Source organism: Oncorhynchus tshawytscha, linkage group LG10 (assembly GCF_018296145.1).
Source record: "Oncorhynchus tshawytscha isolate Ot180627B linkage group LG10, Otsh_v2.0, whole genome shotgun sequence".
Lineage (NCBI taxonomy): Eukaryota > Metazoa > Chordata > Actinopteri > Salmoniformes > Salmonidae > Oncorhynchus > Oncorhynchus tshawytscha.
The window spans coordinates 16,987,010-17,006,375 of NC_056438.1; the positions used below are offsets into that span (position 1 = coordinate 16,987,010).

Below are 19,366 nucleotides of genomic sequence, written 5' to 3' on the forward strand. Positions count from 1 at the left end.
ATATTTTTACTTAAGTACTTTACACCACTGAAAGTGTTCACAAAGAGGTGATGACGGCCCAGGGGAAGCAGTTGATACACTATTGAAGACCATTTATGTATTAATATTAGCAGAATTGAGAAGTGTTTGAGTAGAGGAAATATCTTCTGCGTGACCGGCGTAACACTTCTCGTTTCCTCCCCCTTTTTCCACAGAACTGACTGACATTTAAACAGCAAATGAATCATGCCCCCCACACACACCCACGCAGAGCTTCCATGACAATGTGGTCTGTAGGGTCTCTCTGCTGACGTGAAACTTCCCTCCTGTTTCCAAACAATGTTGAGGTCAACTCTGCTCTCACTAAGAACATACAATACATTGTGACAGAGCGCGAGAGAGCAAGAGAGAGCGGGAGGGAGAGAGAAAGACAGTCAGACAGAGAGAAACAGGCAGAGACAGAGAGATGGGGGGAGGGGTTAGGGGTCTTTAAACAACGCCACAGAGCATCATATCATATCAAGAGATCATTTATTAAAAAGGCTGTAACAATTTTGTCCTAAAATGATCCAATATTAAAACATTTTTTCAACTTCAAATGTCTTTACATCACATTGGTCTTAAAAAACAAGGTTAGGGACTTCACTTCGACATGAAATGAAACAAAAGAAAATGCAGCAAAAAATGTAACTTTACAAAACGTCATGTAACTACATGCATCAGGGTTCATAATGAAATGAAGGTCTAATAAACATACCGTACACATGTAAAAAAAGGGATCAAACCATTTATACACAACAGACTACTGTAACTGTTAGCCGCCAAAAAGGACAAGAACCATTGTGTGTGCAGGACCTATTAAGACTGTTACTGATATTCACCTCAGCCTGTGAATCGAAACAAATCATTAAGCACAATGTTTCCATATTAGTCACATCTTAGTCACACCTTAGTCACACCACGCACTCAACACAAGAGGCTGCTGAGGGGAGGACGGCTCATAATAACAGCTGTAATGTAGAGAATGGAAAGGTATCAAATACGGGAACCATGTGTTTGAGGAGTTCGATACTATTCCATTCCAGTCATTACTATGAGCCCGTCCTCCCAAATAAGGAGCCACCAACCTCCTGTGACAACGGTGTTTTTATTATTTTGTACTTCTGTGTTTTGGTCACATGTTCAGAACAGTAGTCATGTGGTACACTATGGCTGTGCCCCAAGTATCGCTCCTTCCTCTAAGATGTCACTTGACTTGTTCACGTCCCTTCACCGATGTGATGACTGGTATATGAAACATGGTGGAAACTCCCTCTAGCCCATGCCTTTACCAATCCAATGCTTTTAGACTTGTGGGAAGTAGTACAAAATTGCACACTTCAGGAGAAAATAGATGTTATTGGGACGCGCCCCTGTATCTGGACTTGAGTGGGATTTGGCACAAAAAAACAAAATAATGTCTCATGACAAGTGGTTCTGTTTTCTTGTATCTGTTCCTCCTCCTTCATTATAAAACCAACACTGGAACACAGATAAAAAGTCCAACATAATATTATCCATTAACGTCACAAAAACATTGTATTTCTTAATTTAAAAAAATTAAAAGCTGGTTAGTGTTTCACCTAAACATTCGTCAGCTGTCTCTTGAAGAACCCACAGTAAGCAGATTTAGTCCAATGAAAATAACAGTCCGTTTATTGGTCTATTCAGTGATATTTCAATCACCTGATTGGTTGATGTAGTAGCTGATTTGCAACTACAGTTTTTACTTGAAACTTGACTTTTCTAGTTATTTTTCATACATGTAAGTGTTCCTATTCACATGTATCTGTTCGTTGAGCCTATACTGCTTAACAGCCCATCAGCTTATTGGTTAGTAACATCAGGGGCGCAAATGAGGTATTAGAAGTGGGGGGGACCTAATTATTATTATTATTATGTTAATTTTTGGTCTGATAAACACTCCAAACAGCCTATCCAACCACTCGGAGGTGTCCGCATTGTCCTAAAGCACACCGTTGCCTCGTTTTGTATCACATTCCAATGATAAAACTGGGGAGCACAAAATGCAATTTCAGAATGTATGTGTGTGGGGGGGGGGGGGCATGTTCCCCCGTCCCCAGTGAAAGTTGAGCCCCTGAGTAACATAGTAATGTCAACTTCAATAGGCTGGTTGTGAATTTAGTGCAGTTATTGCCAAGGAATGACAAACATACTGGTCCCAATGACTGTAACAAAGTAACACACACACACACACAGTTAATTAAACAGGACGGCCACAGAGGTGTCTCCTCCAGCCCTTGGTGGCAGACGCCACATACATTTCCACTGCGTTGTGTGAAAAGAGATAGCTGTCTAGACAGTGCTACATCTAGAATGCGTCTGAAATAACCCTCCATTCCCTATATAGTGCACTACTTTTGACCAGGGCCCATAGAAAATAGGGTACAAATGTAGCGCACTATATAGGGAATAGGGTGCGTATATATGCTGTGGAATGTAGAACCAAGAAAGTCTACTGTGAGTTTTTCCAACCAAAATCCGGGGATTTTGAGAAAACACAGCAATTGAGTTGCGTTGAACAGTCATCATCATCATCATCGTAAAGGGTTTGGGGTGGCTTTAAATCACATAAGGTGGTTATTACATCGTTATAAACAGAGCTATGAGCTGTATTAAGGTCTGTGTAAGTGTAATAACTCCCTAGGACTCTGCACAGTCTTGGTAACAGTATCAAGCTTACATGGTGTCAACACACTCAGGTCTAGGTGAAGTGTCTGATTGGATTGCTGAGTGTCTGATTGGTCAGTTAAAAACAGTAAGAGAGGACCCAGAGAGTTGGGCTCTGAGTAAAATTGAAAATGTGTCACTCTCTCTGTTCCTTTCCCCATCTCATATTCTCTCTACCTCTCTTCATTCTCTCCTTCTTTCTTTCTTCACCTTTGTGTCTTCTCTCCCTCTCTCGCAGAGGTCAACGCTGAGAGTTGGGCTTTGAGCAAATTTGAAACATAGTCTCTTTTCCTCACTCGTATCATCTCTTCTCCCACCTCTATCCTTTAATTTCTTGTCTTCTCTCCATTTCTACACAGAGGTCTCCGACTGCAGCCTCATGACGAACTTGTGGCTCTTGGGGTCGATAAACTCCTCCCCCAGGTGGAGGAATGGGAGGGGCGCCACAGTGACGACCAGGGAGAAGTCGAGTCGGCGCAGGGAGAAAACCAGACCCGGGCGTAGGGCGGACGTCACCGGCTCCTCGCTCACCAGGGTCCACTGGCGCCCCCTACCATTCTCCCGTTGGTACTGCATGGTAGGGCCTGGGGAGAGGTAGCGCTCTAGAAAGGCCTGAAAGAAACACACACAGAGAATGAGATAAGACAGTCTGACAGGGTGCCACATCTTGTCATATCGAAAGTGGGGCAACAGCCATGGGTTCACTTTCTCTCAGGGGAATGTTAAGTAGGCTAGATATGATTCATCGAGTGAATCATGCTTATTCTAATCCCATTATGGTCATGAATACCTCAAGTTGAATATTAGGTCATGTATGGCTGTTATTTTTAGTGGTCATGTCAAGGGTATAGAGATCACATCATGAGTGTATGAATCTAAGGGGCCATGTTGTAAGGGGCCATGCTGTAAGTGTGTAGGGGTTATATTAAGGGTGTAGGGGCTATATGAAGGGTGTAGGGGCTACATGAAGGGTGTAGGGGCTATATTAAGGGTTTAGGGGCTCACCTTGGGGGTCATGTTAAGAGAGTAGTGGTCAGGTTAAGGGTGTAGTGGCTCACCATGGGGGTCATGTTGTGCGTGATACAGAACTGCAGGTGGTTGATAATGCTCTCCATGCTGTGATAGGGCTGCTGGCGCGTGGTCCTCAGGTACTTCTGCATGGCCCGGGCCATGGGGGCAAAGATGGCCTGAGCCGCCTCCCGGGGGTCCATCACCTCACGGGGGTGTTTGGGGGATGAGGCGGCCGGCTCGTCGTCCTGGAGACGCTTGATGTGCGTGAAAGCCTCCTCTACCGCCACCACCAGCCTGGGAGGAGGTAGGGCATGTGTTATGGATGTGACGTTTTAGACTGGCATACACTTCCTGTATGCCTTGTCTTGGGGGCACCAATGGCAGCCTTCTTAAGCATAAATGGCAAGTTTTAAGTACTGCCACCCCTGTCTGACAAGCTCAGTGTGTCTCCTCTCCTCACCTGGCCTTGCGCTTGCGGACTCTGCGCTCCATCTCTGCCTCCTCGTAGTAATACTCGTTGTGGGAGTTGTCTCTCCTGCGGGCCGCCGCAGCGATCATCGCTCTGGACTGACCTGTTGAGTTATTGGTGCTGTTCTCTGGAGGATAAATCACAATCAAGAAAAAAGCAATCAACATTAAAAAAAAGTGCTATTCATTGAGCAAAGAAATGGCATCACTATTGGAAGACAATAAAGACAGGGGTGAAAAGTGACTGAGGGAAAAAAGGGATGAGAGGAGGAGACGAGGAAGGAAGGAAGGATAGTGTCGAGGCTTACCTTCTCCCAGAGTGTAGACTTTGAAGCCAGAAGTCTTTTTAGAGAGGATGGACTTGGGCAGGTTGAGGAGAGCAGGGTTGTAGACTGGGAAATCACTGTAGTACTGGTCCAGCACCCACACTGCTGCTCTCTGGATACTGGAGAGAGAGACACACGGGAACCTTTAATGACCTGCCATTACTATTTCAAAATATGTTTTATTAATTTAACTAGGTAAGTCAGTTAATAACACATTCTTATTCGTTTGACCTACACCGGCCAAACCGGGACAACTGTGCGCCACCCTACGGGACTCCCAATCACGGCCGGCTGTGATACAGCCTGGATTCAAACCAGGGTGTCTGTAGTGACGCCTATAGCACTGAGATGCAGTGCCTTAGACCGCTGCGCCACACGGGAGACCCAAGTGGAATACGTTCTAATCATCATCAACACTAAGATCATCCTCATCAACATTACCACCATTATCATCATCGTAATTATCCCATCTGCAACGTATTCAAACATCAGACAAACGTTTAACCTTCAATAGTGGCACCTGTAGCACAGACTACAGGACATATGTGGTACTGCAGCTATTATCGATCACCTGTCAGCTTCAGCGCCCCTCTAAACCCACTAGGGTGAGAAGCAGATAACTAGTGGAGCAAACACATCCTCTCCCATTGGACCATACTCATAAGTGCCATCCAAATAGCTTGATGCAACCTAAACACTCACCATACAAATGACACACATATGCAAATAGCCTCAAAAACAGGCTGATGAGGTAATGCAGGTTTCAGTTCAGCTGACTGAATGATGCTAACGGTCTCTGAAACTAGCACCAAAGCTGAGATTATGGTATGAAACATGCAAATTAACACCCCAAAAAATAGCACCTGCAGATACAGGAAAACCACACTAACACACTAAAACACACACATGAACAAACTCACATTCCATGCTTTATGAAAAACTACACATGCACAAACAACATTTACGAAACGTCACAAACACACCCACCTGAGGTGTCCCACGTTGTAGAAGCGACTAGCCCCGTCTGTGGTGCGCACCATCTTGAGGCAGAAGGCAGGCTGCAGGTGTCTGACCTCCAGCAGCACTAAGGCCAGGTACTGGATGAAGAGCAGGGCGTCCACCAGCGACGCCGCGTACCCCACGATACCCCTGTAGTCCCTCTCCCGGGGCTCCAGCACGCGCACGCCGTAGAACAGCCAGTAGGACGCTACGAAGAGGAAGACGAGCGCCAGCAGCAGGCAGCGGAAGACGTAGAGGCGGGGCAGGGTGGCGCCCGGCGGGCGCAGGAACAGAGCCCAGGTGGAGATGAGGAGGACCAGGAGTTTGAAGGCCAGTGAGACGTAGAGGCCCTCGCAGGGCGTGCCACAGGGCTCCAGGGACTCACGCCACAGCAGCTGGGGTAGAGCCAGGAAGGCCAGGGGAGTGACCAGGGCGAAGAGGCCCAGGACGGCGCCCAACGCAGGGCCCAGGAAACGACGGCATTCCAACGGGGAGGACTCCTCGAGCTCCTTGGAGACGCGGGTCAAGTCCTCGTTAGAGACGCTGTGTTCTGACGTGCCAGTCTGCACGGTGGTGGTCTCACCCCAGTTATCGTCCTGGAGTAGAGAGAGGTAGAGAGAGAGAGAAAGAGTGAGATAGAGATTATTTGAGCATATGTTTGGAGGTCATAGGGAGAGGGAATATTACCTGAACAAATGAGACAAGAGGATAATGAGAAGGAGACAGATTAGAGAAAGACAGAGAGAAAGTCAAGTAAAGGTGGAGGATGACAGAATACAGATAGATTGGTCAGGGTAGTGATGGGAAATGTATTGTAGGAAAGGACTGAACTCTGACCCTGTCATCTCCACGGGTGGACTCTGTGTCCAGTAGAGGCTCTCCGGGGGCCTGGATGGTGACTGACTTGTCTCCACGACTACTGCCGTCTCTGCTTTTGGAGCGGTGCCTGTCCCGCCTATCCCTGAACATCACACACAGAGACAGAGGTTTAACCCTAAAACAGGTCCTACTTCCTAGAGGTTAACCAAACCCCATCGTCTAAAATATCACACACACTCAAAGCTTCTATAACGTAGGATATGTGGTCCCACGCAAGTTAAAGTGTATTTACAAGAGACTGAGTGTGTTTGAGTGTGTGTGTGTGTGTGTTCTGCATAAGTATACACTGAGTGTACAAAACATTCCTAATATTGAGTTGCACCCCCCCCTTTTCCCTCAGAACAGCCTCAATTCGTCAGGGCATGGACTCTACAAGGTGTTGAAAGCGTTCGACAGGGATGCTGGCCCATGTTGACTCCAATGCTTCCCACAGTTGTGTCAAGTTGGGTGGATGTCCTTTGGGTGGTGAACCATTTTCACCACGGGACACTGTTGAGCTGTAAAAAACCCAGCAGCGTTGCAGTTTTGACACAAACCTGGCACCTAACCCGTTCAAAAGCACGTCAATCTTTTGTCTCACCCTCTGAATGGCAAACATACACAATCCATGTCTCAATTATCTCAAGGCCTCAAACTCCTTATTTAACCCGCCTCCTCCCCTTCAATAAGTGTAGATGAAGTGGATTTAACCAGGGACATCAATAAGGGATCATTGATTTCACCTGGGAAGTCTATATCATGGAAAGTGCAGGTGTTCTTAATGTTTGCTACACTCAGTGTATATATCATGTATGTGTTACCCACCTGTGCTTCCTGGAGCTGCGGGAGTGCGAGGACTTATAGGAGTAGCCTGAATACTGCGACTCGTTGTCCATGTCGGAGGCCGGTGGGCGGGGTTTGCCCCTGTGGGTCCCTCCTCCCCCCGTGCCGCGCTCCCCGGCTCCGCCCAGCTGACTCTTGCGGTGGCTGATGGACTTGGAGGAGAGGGCCAGAGGCAGGCGGAGGAGCTCAACCTTACTCCTGAGGGAATCTATCTTGGAGGCCGGAGGAGAGGGGGAGGACAGACCTGACGGCAGGAGGGAGAGGAAGAACAAAGGGAGAGAGGAGGGGAGAGAGGGGGGAGGAAGAGAGCAAAGTGGTGGGAGAAAGAGGAAGAGATATAAAACTGTTTATTAATCAAATCAAACTTTATTTGTCACATGCGTTGACTAAAACAAGTGTAGACCTCACCGGGAAATGATTACTTACAAGCCCTTTACCAACAGTGCAGTTCTAGAAGAGTTAAGAAAAGATTTGCCAAATAAACTAAAAGTAAAAAAATATATAAAAAGTAACACAATAACGAGGCTATATACAGGGGGTACCGGTACTGAGTCAGTGTGCGGGGGTACAGGTTAGAGGTCATTTGTTCATGTAGGTAGGGGTGGAGTGACTATGCATAGATAATAAACAGTGAGTAGCAGCAGTGTACAAAACAAATTGGGGGTCAATGTAATCATGATTAATTGTTCAGCAGTCTTTTGGCTTGGGGGTAGAAGCTGTTAAGGAGCCTTTTGGTCCTAGACTTGGCGTTCTGGTACCGCTTGCCATGCGGTAGCAGAGAAACAGTCTATGCCTTGGGTGACATAATATGAACATTTTATTACCATGTTAATAGTCCTATAAGATAGGCAGGCTGTCACAACAGGACTGAAGGGAAGGTCGTGGAAAACACCAGAGCTCAAAGGGATGTAACCTTGATATAGCGCTCTTTAAATAGGATTCCAAACAACAATGTCTGTCTGGGATAGTGTCATGAAACAACTCAGTGAGTTGTCAGCTTGCTTTCGTCCGATAAATTAGGATTATTTCACAGCCCGTGTCACAAGACACACATGGAAGGAAGGATGTTCCATCATTGGGAGCTGGGTTAGAATAAGAGTTGGGTTAAAATAAAGTCCTTTCTCGAAGCAGCTGAAGAAGCCTCACGATGAAGTTGTGGAAGGACTTCAGAGGTTTTACCTCTATGGTATCCCCCTGTGGTACAAGCCCAATATTACCCCTCATACGTTAGTTCAGATGGAAAATACACACCATTTAACAGCAACAAATTAGTTTCACCAAGCTGACAGGAGCTTGTTACTGCCTTTCATATTCCTGTTTGTGCATGCACTACACACACACACACACTAGAAATACACACAGACACTGCATTCCCCTACCATCCCCTGTGGTCTCCGGGGCAACAGAGCTTGGCTATTACTATGGGGATGAATGAGAGACAATGGGTGAGGGGATGGGGGCTTGTTGCCATGGTGACCTGACTATCAACTCCCCACCCTCTCTCTCTCTTGCCTCTTCGTCTAAAAGCACTCGATCAGAAACACTTTTTTCCCATTTTGATTCCGCTAGAATGTGTTGCAAAGACCAATCTCCAATGCCATTTTAGCTGGACGAGTATGTCTCTCTCTTGTCAGAGAGGCACTGATTCCTAATGTGATAATGTGTAGTGAATAACCACCTCTGCACTCTATTTCTGTCGTTCTCACTCCAATTCACTCAACTGTTTATGGGACCACATAATAGGTTTCATGTGAGAGTAAGACATGAGCTCCCTGGTTAAAAACACACACACACACACACACACACGCTATTCATACAAATGCCAATGACATTAGCTAGAATTCGACACAGGGTTTGTAGAGGCCTAAGAGGCATGATGTGAGTTACGACCAAACCATTTGAAGAGCAACAAGAACAATGTGAGGCCTTTTGCAGAAACACCTACCCATAAAAATCAACTGTGTGCCCAGGCATTTTAACCATTGAATGAAATCGCTGAAGAAGAATGAAACGCTTATAAGTGACAGCAACCCACATCTAAAAACAGACGTGGCCATGTATCACTCCCAGGGAAATAGGGTTGTTTTGAGAAGAACTGAGCTACACAAGTCTAGAAGGAACCATAGGTCTAATCAAACTAATCACAACAGACAGCTTCAGAAACAGAAGGATGCTAGGAAGTTATACATTGGGATATTAACATTGCTAACAGAGGGTGTAAGTTAATAGTAATGTCAGCCATAAAGGTTATTATAACTTGAGGATGCCTGGAGCACCATTACTGAGTTCAATCAGAGTTCACCCTCTGAACTGTTTAGAGCGGCTGGCATTTCTTCCCAAGCAGCAAGGTATTATTGTGATGGGTGTGTGGTCATGGGTGTGTGTTGTAGCCTATTGAGGATATTACATGCACTATTATTCTCCATTTCCTCTGACCCATTTAACACCAAACACCTTCATTTTACCTTTATTTCACTTGGGAAGTCAGTTAAGAACAAATTCTTATTTTCAATGAGGGCCTAGGAACAGTGGGTTAACTGCCTTGTTCAGGGGCAGAACGACAGATTTTTACCTTGTCAGCTCAGGGATTCGATCTTGCAACCTTTCGGTTACTAGTCCAACACTCTAACCACTAATACCTGCAGTATTAATGCAACAACACAAGTCTAGAACCCAACCACCAGTTTGTGGGACGAGTGAGTGTGGAATATTGTGTGTTGTAGGTTGTGTGTGTGGTAGGCTGTGTGTGTGTGTTCCAGCTCTCTGCAACCATTTGACTGTAGGTTCCTGATTTAGGCAACACACAAATGCTCTGAGTGTTCCATCTGAAACTTTAACAGATACCACCTGTGACTTCAAAACACTTCAAGATTGTTTTATGGGCTAAAAACAACCAAATGTAGGTTATTTGGTAACCCAGCACTGGTTAAATAGTAGACAGAACATGTTATTTTGACCAACAAGTTGGGATGTTGGGATTACCCAAACATGGGTTCATTTAGCCATCAGTTGGGTATTTTTACTCTCACGCTGGGTTGACCTAGCAGCTGGGTCTTTTTTAATATAACCCTTAGGTTATGTTCAGGAGGCATGACTTATTAAGGCTGCGTCTTTCAGCTAGCTCTTATCGGTCACCCGTGAGAGTAAATGTCATTCCCGTTCATCATGTTAAGTTTACATTGTGCAAATGCAGACTTTATTATTTTACACACATTATGGTACACCTCTGTATTGTATCCCAACAATAGGCTTTTAGGGAATTCATACACTTCTGTAAGGATCATTAAAAATGTAAATGTTCAACCTTAGCATATGATAACTATACAACAGAACAGATGAACAGGAATGACATTTAGTTTCATGGGTGGCTAAAAATAACTATCTGAAAGCCACGCCCCTACTAAATTAGGCCTCCAATCTTCTGATCTGACCTGCTGGGTCATATCTCAATATCCTAGCAGTTGAAAAAAATTTTTTTTAAAGAAAACAACCCAACTAAGTGACCCAACATCTGCAACCCAGCAGTTAGGTCAACCAAACAAACCAGCTTTTTTTGTGTGTGTAATAGGCTTTAAAAGTTCTACAGTCCCAGGTGGCACTGCTGTGTCTGAATGTCTGCGGCTCCCATCCCTTCCACAGGCCTAGATGAAAGCCTCGGTGAGGTAGTCGGGATCTGGGGGGTGGCGCCGCCTCCGCAAGGAAGAACTAAATTAATCGACCCACAGGCTTCATGGGGCCTATCCATTACGCACCGGCTCATTCCTCTGGTTGACACAATGAGCCGCATGCAACTCAGACACGCAGGAATTACGAAAGGGTCATAATAACCTATTTTACTGTAAACCTATTATTGGCGTTTACCCAAAATATTACGTTTCTCGGTAAAGGTTAATACGAGGCGACATGAAATAATGTATCAAGTCTCACGCCCATGCAGCAGCACGGAGATGTGGGTTGTCGATACAGATTTTAGGGGACTAGGCTACATTGAGTCTGGTTGGAAAACCACAGCATGCTGCATTCATCAACAAACTACTCTAAACCAGTTTTATACATGTGCGCATATTTGGCACACGTACGTAAAAGTGCAATTTGGGTGGAAAACTTAATGTTGTTGCCTGGAGACATGCAATTCAAACTCATGAGATTCAAATCTGACATTACTTTCTGACAGAACCGCAAATCAAGCCAGGTTGGCGCATTACCTGTAAAACAATGTCGACGGATTAAGTTATAATTAAATATGCAAATAAATTGGCCAATTGTCCTTTCCATCAATGCCACTTCATTAATCATAAACAACCAGCCAGCAATTCAAGGATTTGAATTGAAATATTAACGGTCTCTGAGTGCTTTAGAGGCAGTGACTGACAAACCTGGCAGGAGAAAGAAAATGTTTTAATGAATTTTAACAAAAAAATAAAACACTCCGAGCAGTTCAGAAAGCTTACCTTTATTTTCAAATGTGCTACCCAAATTGGTAAAAAGGGAATTGTAGCCAAAAAATCTCGACACAAAGAAAATCCCAAACAGTGATTCAAATCAGGCGGCTGGGATGTACACATATCCACATTCAGTTTCCTTCCCAACTGCACCTTCCAGGGACGAAGGGTTTGTAACTTAATCGCTCTTCAAATACGATATTCTTTTCTCAACTGAAAATCATCCAGGCTATACAAAAGACATGAGACGCATCCCATTCTCGGTTTCTGCATCTGTTCTTCGCTGGGAGCCCCGCTGCGTGTGTGAATACGGACATTCATCACCGAGAGGGGTGCGCAAGACAGTTAAACGCTCCACATGATACGCAAAGCTTTTGTGTTACATTAACAATCACATAATAAAATTCATAGAGAAAATCCAAGTGTATGTTATATCAGGTCAATTATATCAACTCCATTTCGCAGTTATGCGAAGTCAAAATATATTGCGCTTTTGTTCTGTGGTTCCGTTTAACGGCAAAACAATGCCGCCGGGTATGGGACAAACGCTCGCTCCCCTATCCAAAGGGCGAAAATCCGCTACAAAGTCCCTTCAGCCACAGTTTTTATTTTGGTTTCTGTGTCCTAGTATGGAAACGGTTACCCTCTGTCTTTCTGGATAACTAGGATTCGATTCGTTTTTCATTCATTCAAAACCGTCTTGCTCTTTGCTTTCCAACCGTAAAATCAATGGACGGCCGGCCTCCCTCCACTCACTGGAGTCCTCAACAACGACGCTCCGCCTCCTTACTCCTCCACCGCCGCCTCTCTCGCTCTCTATCTCCCCTCCCCCTGGTTCTGTTCATTCTCACCTTCACTTTCGCTGATAGACGAGCCGAGTGCAGGGCATAATCCTTGCTCCCATTTCACCTCTATGAAGGACAATCACAGGACTGCAGTTTGTCCAATGAGTTTTACTACAGACGCTTATACCTAATCCTCCCCAAACTGTCCGTTTCATTTAAAGCTGCCTCTGACCCGTGGATGCTCCTCAATTTAGCAAACCTAACAGATGTAGGCCTATTCCACGTATTCTGTGCTCCAGAATTAGGCATATGACCCAAAACCCTACACGTATTTAATAATTACATGTCCGAATTTGGAAAGACATATAGATAGGGCTCAACGCATGTGCAGCAGTGCATTGTATGCGATTTCTCATGCGTCAGTTGTAGTGCAACAACACCTGTGCCGCATTATAAAACACATGTTTAAACACACTTTACTCTGACATGCATTGTCTGCTCGACTGGAAAGTGCCTTAGGCCTACTCAGAAACCTACCACCCATGCATGCACAAGTCCCCATAAAGATATAATATATCCAAATATATCCTCTTCCAACTCCATCGTGTGAATCTCAATTGTTTTTCACTCTCCTCACCTCCTTTTCAAAATGCATGTGACCTTAGACCACTGCTCCCGACCACTGCATCTCAGTGCGAGAGGCGTTTGGCTGGGGTAAGCCATCATCATAAATAAGAATGTATTCTTAATTGAATTGCCTTGTTAAATAAAAGGTTAAAAAAATATATTAAAAAACATTTCAATTGGAAAAAGTCTGTGGTTCCTCCCCTCATACACCACATGACCAAAAGTATGTGGACACCTGCTCATCGAACATCTCATTCCAAAATCATGGGCATTAATAGGGAGTCCCCCCCTTGCTGCTATAACAACCTCCACTCTTCTGGGAAGGATTTCCACTAGATGTTGGAACATTGCTGTGGGGACTTGCTTCCATTCTGCCACAAGAGCATTAGTGAGGTCGGGCACTGATGTTGGGTGATTAGGCCTGGATCGCAGTCTGCTTTCCAATTTATTCCAAAGGTGTTCGATGGGGTTGAGGTCAGGCCTTTGTGCAGGCCAGTCAAGTTCTTCTACACCGGCCTCAACAAACCATTCTTTATGGACCTCGCTTTGTGCACAGGGGCATTGTCATGCTGAAACAGGAAAAAGCATTCCCCAAACTGTTGCCCCAAAGTCTAGAATGTCATTCTATGCCAGAGTGTTAAGATTTCCCTTCGCTGGAAATAAGAGGCCTACCCCAAACAATTATTCTTCCTCCACCAAACTTTACAGTTGGCACTAAGCATTTGGGCAGGTAGCGTTCTCCTGGCATCCGCCAAACCCAGAGTTGTCCGTCAGACTGCCAGATGGGGAAGTGTGATTCATCACTCCAGAGAACGCTTTTCCACTGTTCCGGAGTCCAATGACGGCGAGAGTTACACCCCTCCAGCCAATGCTTTGCATTGTGCATGTTGATATTAGGCTTGTGTGCGGCTGCTCGGCCAAGGAAACACATTTCATGAAGCTCCCAACAAACAGTTCTTGTGCTGACGTTGCTTCCAGAGGCAGTTTGGAACTCGGTAGTGAGTGTTGCAAATGAGGACAGATTATTTTTACTCACTATTTCGCTTCAGCGGTCCCGTTCTGTGAGCTTGTTGCAGCCCCAGTATACCACTTTGCTGTTTGCTCCTAGAGGTTGCTACTTCACAGTAACAGCACTTACAGTTGACCGGGGCAGCTCTAGCAGGTCAGAAATGTGATGAACTGACTTGTTAGAAAGGTGGCATCCTATGACGGTATTACGTTGAAAGTCACTGAGCTCTTCAGTAAGGCCATTCTACTGCCAGTGTTTGTCTATGGAGATTGCATGGCCGCGTGCTCGATTTTATACACCTGTCAGCAATGGGAGTGGCTGTAATAGCCGCATCCACTAATTTGAAGGAGTGCCCACATGATTTTGTATATATTGTGTACCTTCTCCTCCAATGCATTTTGAGAAGGAAGCAGGAGGGAGGACGTGAGCAGTCAAAGAAATACAATTGAGATTCACCCATCATGTTAGTGGACAAAGGTCCGTTTGGATTTCCCCTACTGAATATAATATTTCCTGGCCCTCAACATCAATACTTGGCTTACTTGACATAAGCCCTTGGCTCCTTTCCTATAAGGCGAATACAGTAGACCATTCGGGGCAAGTTTTCCCAGGTCAAACCAATTGAGGCTGCTCACTGTCACCTCCACAGCTCTCCTCAAAGTGGTCAACTTCAATGATACGGGAGGCCCTAAAAGACAATACATTTGTCGGGCCCTTGAGAGAGAAATTGGCCTGATATTTCTGTACTCAATAGTGGATGTATAATGTGTGAATAAATATGCTTACTGGTGGCTTCATTTGATTCAGGATCTGTAAATGTTCATGGTAGAGTTAGTTTCTTTCTCGTATCAACGAAGGTGGGCGAGTTAGGACTCAATCCTTTTTTCAAAGGTCTTTTTAATGTCACAATACACATGAATCTGCAACAAGACTTAATTTTCCTTCTTCGCAGCTAACAACCGCACCATTTATTAAAACGTGAGAGAAAATAATGTACACTTTTTTCCGTCTTCGTATCTACAAAAATAAAATCAAAAGAAAGGACAAAGGCTTTCCAGGAAAAATACAAGATTGTGATTTCTATATTACATAAGTGAACAAGATTAAAAGAGAAAAGGATCATTAAAGACATGTGTATGCATGCCCTAGTTTGTTGTGCAGCGGTTTGACAAAGGGAGGAACCATCAGTTCTAACCTCTATATGAGAGAGATGGTTAGAGAACTCAAGACAGAAATGTAGGAAAAACACAGACAAAAGACCAGAAGAAAAATAACTTACTCAAAAGAGTGAGTAAACGAATGTCGAGCTAAAAGACAGAATGAAAGTAAGAGTCTGGAATCGTCCACCATGCCAAGGTAAACGAAAAATCTGCATCCCCTCTGGAGCCCCAACACACACTGTAGTGTCACACAGACATATCGTACGCTGACCACACACACACACACACAGTAGTGTCACACAGATATATCGTACGCTGACCACACACACACACTGTAGTGTCACACAGACATATCACACGCTCACACAGACATAGTGTCACACAGACATATGACCACACACACACACACACACACACTGTAGTGTCACACAGACATATTGTACGCTGACCCACACACACTGTAGTGTCACACAGACATATCGTACGCTGACCCACACACACTGTAGTGTCACACAGACATATCACGCTGACACACACACACTGTAGTGTCACACAGACATATCGTACGCTGACCACACACACACTGTAGTGTCACACAGACATATCGTACGCTGACCACACACACACACTGTAGTGTCACACAGACATATCGTACGCTGACACACACACACACACACACACACTGTAGTGTCACACAGACATATCGTACGCTGACCACACACACACTATAGTGTCACACAGACATATCGTACGCTGACCACACACACACTGTAGTGTCACACAGACATATCGTACACTGACCACACACACACACTGTAGTGTCACAGACATATCGTACACTGACCACACACACACTGTAGTGTCACACAGACGTATCGTATACTGACAACACACACACTGTAGTGTCACACAGACATATCGTACGCTGACCACACACACACCGTACGCTGACCACACACACACATATCGTACGCTGACCAAACACACACACACACACTGTAGTGTCACATACATATCGTACGCTGAACACACACACACACACACATCGTACGCTGACCACACACACACATATCGTACGCTGACCACACACTTAGAGGGTTAACAGACTTCCTCTCCCAATGAATACAAGTCGTCTGTGCAAAAGGTGTCTTTCAGTCCAAACCTATGCCACTCTGTATGAAGGAACATCCCTTCATGTTTTTTTGTGGCAGTACAGCAAACACTAGTCATGGTATAGTAGTATAGAGGGGATTCACAGTATTACACACACAATACAGTACAGCGTTCTTTAGGAAACGATGACGACATGATAGACATCTGTGCATTCATTGAACATGTATCCTTTTTCGTAGTGGTCATCACTGTATGTCTAGGAGTAGCGCTGTAGACGAGACAACAGCCATTCAGTAGAGAACAGTGCGGTAGTAGTGTTACCACGACGCGTTACTGAGGTCACCGGGAAGATGTTGTCGCTACAGACAACCCATCCCGTAGCTTAGCAGCTGTAAATACATGCAGGACTTGCTGCATACGTCAGAATGACTGACCGACCGCCATCTTGGTTATCCCTTAACAACAACAACACACCTCTTCCTTCATGGCGCTTCTCTCCTGTGTGATTATCAAACATATGTATCACATAACATGAATGATTTTATGGATGAATGAGGACTGTGCATGTTGTGATCTCTTTACTCCTTCCTTCCTTCCTCTTGGCCCAGTGCAATAAACCTGAATATATAGATACATAACACAGTCCTTCGATCAGCCTCCATGGCAGGCATACTGTAAAGCAACCAGCGGTAGAGAACTACCATCTTGGCTCAAACTAGGTGCAGCTTTGACTCACAATGGAGTCGGTGATCTGTCCAGTGTCCTATCCCTCACCAATCCAATCAGCTTTGGCGTATGGATCCATGACAGAGGATGCATTGTGGGTAAAGTGCCGGGTTCCTTCAGTTGTCCAGTCGTTATTTTGTCAAAACATCAGTCACTTCTCAACTCTCTCCCTTGAACCCTGTGTTCTTTTCAAAGTATACTAACTTCTACTTCCAATGTAGCCAACCTTATTCATTCCATTCAACATTTTATCCTTGACATTACTCAATTTAGATTTCTCTCACTTCTTGTACTCTCTTTGCTTCTTCACACAACCGTTTCATCACTGCTTCTCTCCATTTCCCCCCTTCATCTGTCCATCCTCTTGTCCCAGGACTCTTTCCTGCTCCGCAGAGGTCAGAGTTCACCCTAACTCCATGCTGGGGGCAGCCCCTTGGGTGTCAGGGGGCAGGGGCATCAGTCCTGCATCAATTCCTGGTCTCCCAGGGCAACGGCAACGACATCCCGGTACTTCCTGGATTCTGCTCCCATGAGCAGTGCGTGCTGGGATTGGGCTGATGGTGAGGGGTGTGAGAGGGGGTTAGAGGGTAAAGGCTGGGGTCCCAGTCCATCAGTGTGTGTGTGCGTATGTCTACGGCAGGGTGGGGGTAAGTCTGTTAAGTCCTCGCTGAAATGACAACGTTAGAATCCAGTGGAGAGGATCTTCAGCTTGGCTGGCTCTGCTGGGCTCGCCTCCTTTCCTGGAGGGAGAGAGATATGTCAATAACAGAACTGATGTCAGTGTCTCCTGACCCCTCCTGTCTCAGCCTCCAGTATTTATGCTGCAGTAGTTTATGTGTCGGGGGGCTGGGGTCAGTTTGTTATGTCTGGAGTACTTCTCCTGTCCTATTCGGTGTCCTGTGTGAATCTAAGTGTGCGTTCTCTAATTCTCTCCTTCTCTCTTTCTTTCTCTCTCTCGGAGGACCTGAGCCCTAGGACCTGAGCTCCAGGACTACCTGACACGATGACTCCTTGCTGTCCCCAGTCCACCTGGCCATGCTGCTGTTCAAGTTTCAACTGACCTGAGCCCTAGGACCATGCCCCAGGACTACCTGACATGATGACTCCTTGCTGTCCCCAGTCCACCTGGCCATGCTGCTGCTCCAGTTTCAACTTCCACCTGACTGTGCTGCTGCTCCAGTTTCAACTGTTCTGCCTTATTATTATTCGACCATGCTGGTCATTTATGAACATTTGAACATCTTGGCCATGTTCTGTTATAATCTCCACCCGGCACAGCCAGAAGAGGACTGGCCACCCCACATAGCCTGGTTCCTCTCTAGGTTTCTTCCTAGGTTTTGGCCTTTCTAGGGAGTTTTTCCTAGCCACCGTGCTTCTACACCTGCATTGCTTGCTGTTTGGGGTTTTAGGCTGGGTTTCTGTACAGCACTTTGAGATATCAGCTGATGTACGAAGGGCTATATAAATAAATTTGATTTGATGTAAACACAGACAAACACAAACCAACAACCAGAAAGGTCCATATTGAATTTGAAGGTTTAAGAAATGCCTTTATGAAAGGTGGTATCCAGACCAAATCTTTCCACAAAACCTCTTCTGTATGACCTTGTATGACCCTGACCTCTTCTATCTAACCCCTGAACTCACCAACCCCTGAACTCACCGTCCCCTGGGTCCCGGTCCAGAAACTGTGTCCTGACGACGGTTGCCTGGATATGAAAGAGGTCACCAGACTCTGGATTGACAGGCGGCTCTCTCAGTGTTTTCAGGAGCTGGTGATGAGCTGTCTCTATGTCCTGAGGGGGTTATGAGGGGAGAAAACGACAAGTAAAGATTAGCATGGAAATAACGTCCAAGTGTATGTGTGTGTTTAAAACGCCTTACCCTCAGCTGGTGCAGCTTTCTCATCAACTCCTCGATGGTGTGGAAAATGTCATCCACGTTTTTGATTATATGGCTCTGGAGGCTCTTTTGTGATTGACTCTGCCCTTCCTGCCGACTCAGATTTCCCCTCTCCGATTGATTGTCCGCAGACATGATGGAAGCGACCTGCCCTTCTTTCTCATGAGTCTGTACGGGCGATGAAATCACTTCCTGTTCCAGATCAGGAAGTTCAGTGGTGGTCGGGTCGTTGACCTCATCTGTGTGACTCTCGTCCAGCAGTCCCTCTCCCTGCTCTGTAGGCATCACCAGGTAGAACACGTTTCCTGCAGCAAAGTGGGTTTACAGAGTTGCAATGAGCACCCGCGGGAACAAAAGTCAATCTCCATGTTAAATTGACACTACAACT

At 45.5% G+C, this 19,366-nt stretch overlaps 2 protein-coding genes across 7 annotated transcripts in view; both read right to left on the reverse strand.

The window, feature by feature from the left end:
• Positions 1-493: 493 nt before the first annotated feature.
• LOC112259854 (vang-like protein 2) lies at positions 494-12,799 on the reverse strand. 2 transcript variants are annotated; one of them, XM_024434519.2, is made up of 8 exons: positions 12,508-12,799; positions 7,197-7,458; positions 6,351-6,474; positions 5,502-6,109; positions 4,497-4,633; positions 4,181-4,316; positions 3,768-4,014; positions 494-3,321 (listed from the first exon to the last, which is right to left on the reverse strand). In XM_024434519.2, the coding sequence occupies exons 2-8, from the start codon at positions 7,265-7,267 to the stop codon at positions 3,061-3,063; spliced, it is 1,584 nt and encodes a 527-aa protein (XP_024290287.1). In that variant the 5' UTR covers positions 7,268-7,458; positions 12,508-12,799; the 3' UTR covers positions 494-3,060. The 2 variants fall into 2 exon arrangements, with proteins under 2 accessions (XP_024290287.1, XP_024290286.1); XM_024434518.2 differs by lacking the exon at positions 12,508-12,799 and adding an exon at positions 11,666-12,433.
• Positions 12,800-16,223: 3,424 nt separating this feature from the next.
• Positions 16,224-19,366, reverse strand: part of LOC112260980 (rho guanine nucleotide exchange factor 11) — a 31,940-nt gene continuing 28,797 nt past the window's right edge. For all 5 annotated transcript variants that reach the window (XM_042328245.1, XM_042328243.1, XM_042328242.1 and 2 more), the window contains 3 exons: positions 18,961-19,283; positions 18,740-18,872; positions 16,224-17,816 (listed from right to left, as the gene is read on the reverse strand). In XM_042328245.1, coding sequence (XP_042184179.1) covers positions 17,758-17,816; positions 18,740-18,872; positions 18,961-19,283 — 515 coding nt within the window. In that variant the 3' untranslated portion in view covers positions 16,224-17,757. The remainder of the gene's footprint in view (positions 17,817-18,739; positions 18,873-18,960; positions 19,284-19,366) is intronic.

Bases quoted from the DNA above. Each gene is read 5' to 3' on its own strand.
- LOC112259854 (XM_024434519.2), bottom strand. From the start codon at position 7,267: ATGGACAACGAGTCGCAGTATTCAGGCTACTCCTATAAGTCCTCGCAC. The intron at 6,110-6,350 runs GTCAGAGTTCAG...TCTCTACTCCAG, and splicing joins CCACCCGTGGAGATGACAGG to GACGATAACTGGGGTGAGAC. The intron at 3,322-3,767 runs GTGAGCCACTAC...TGTTTCTTTCAG, and splicing joins CGCACAACATGACCCCCATG to GCCTTTCTAGAGCGCTACCT.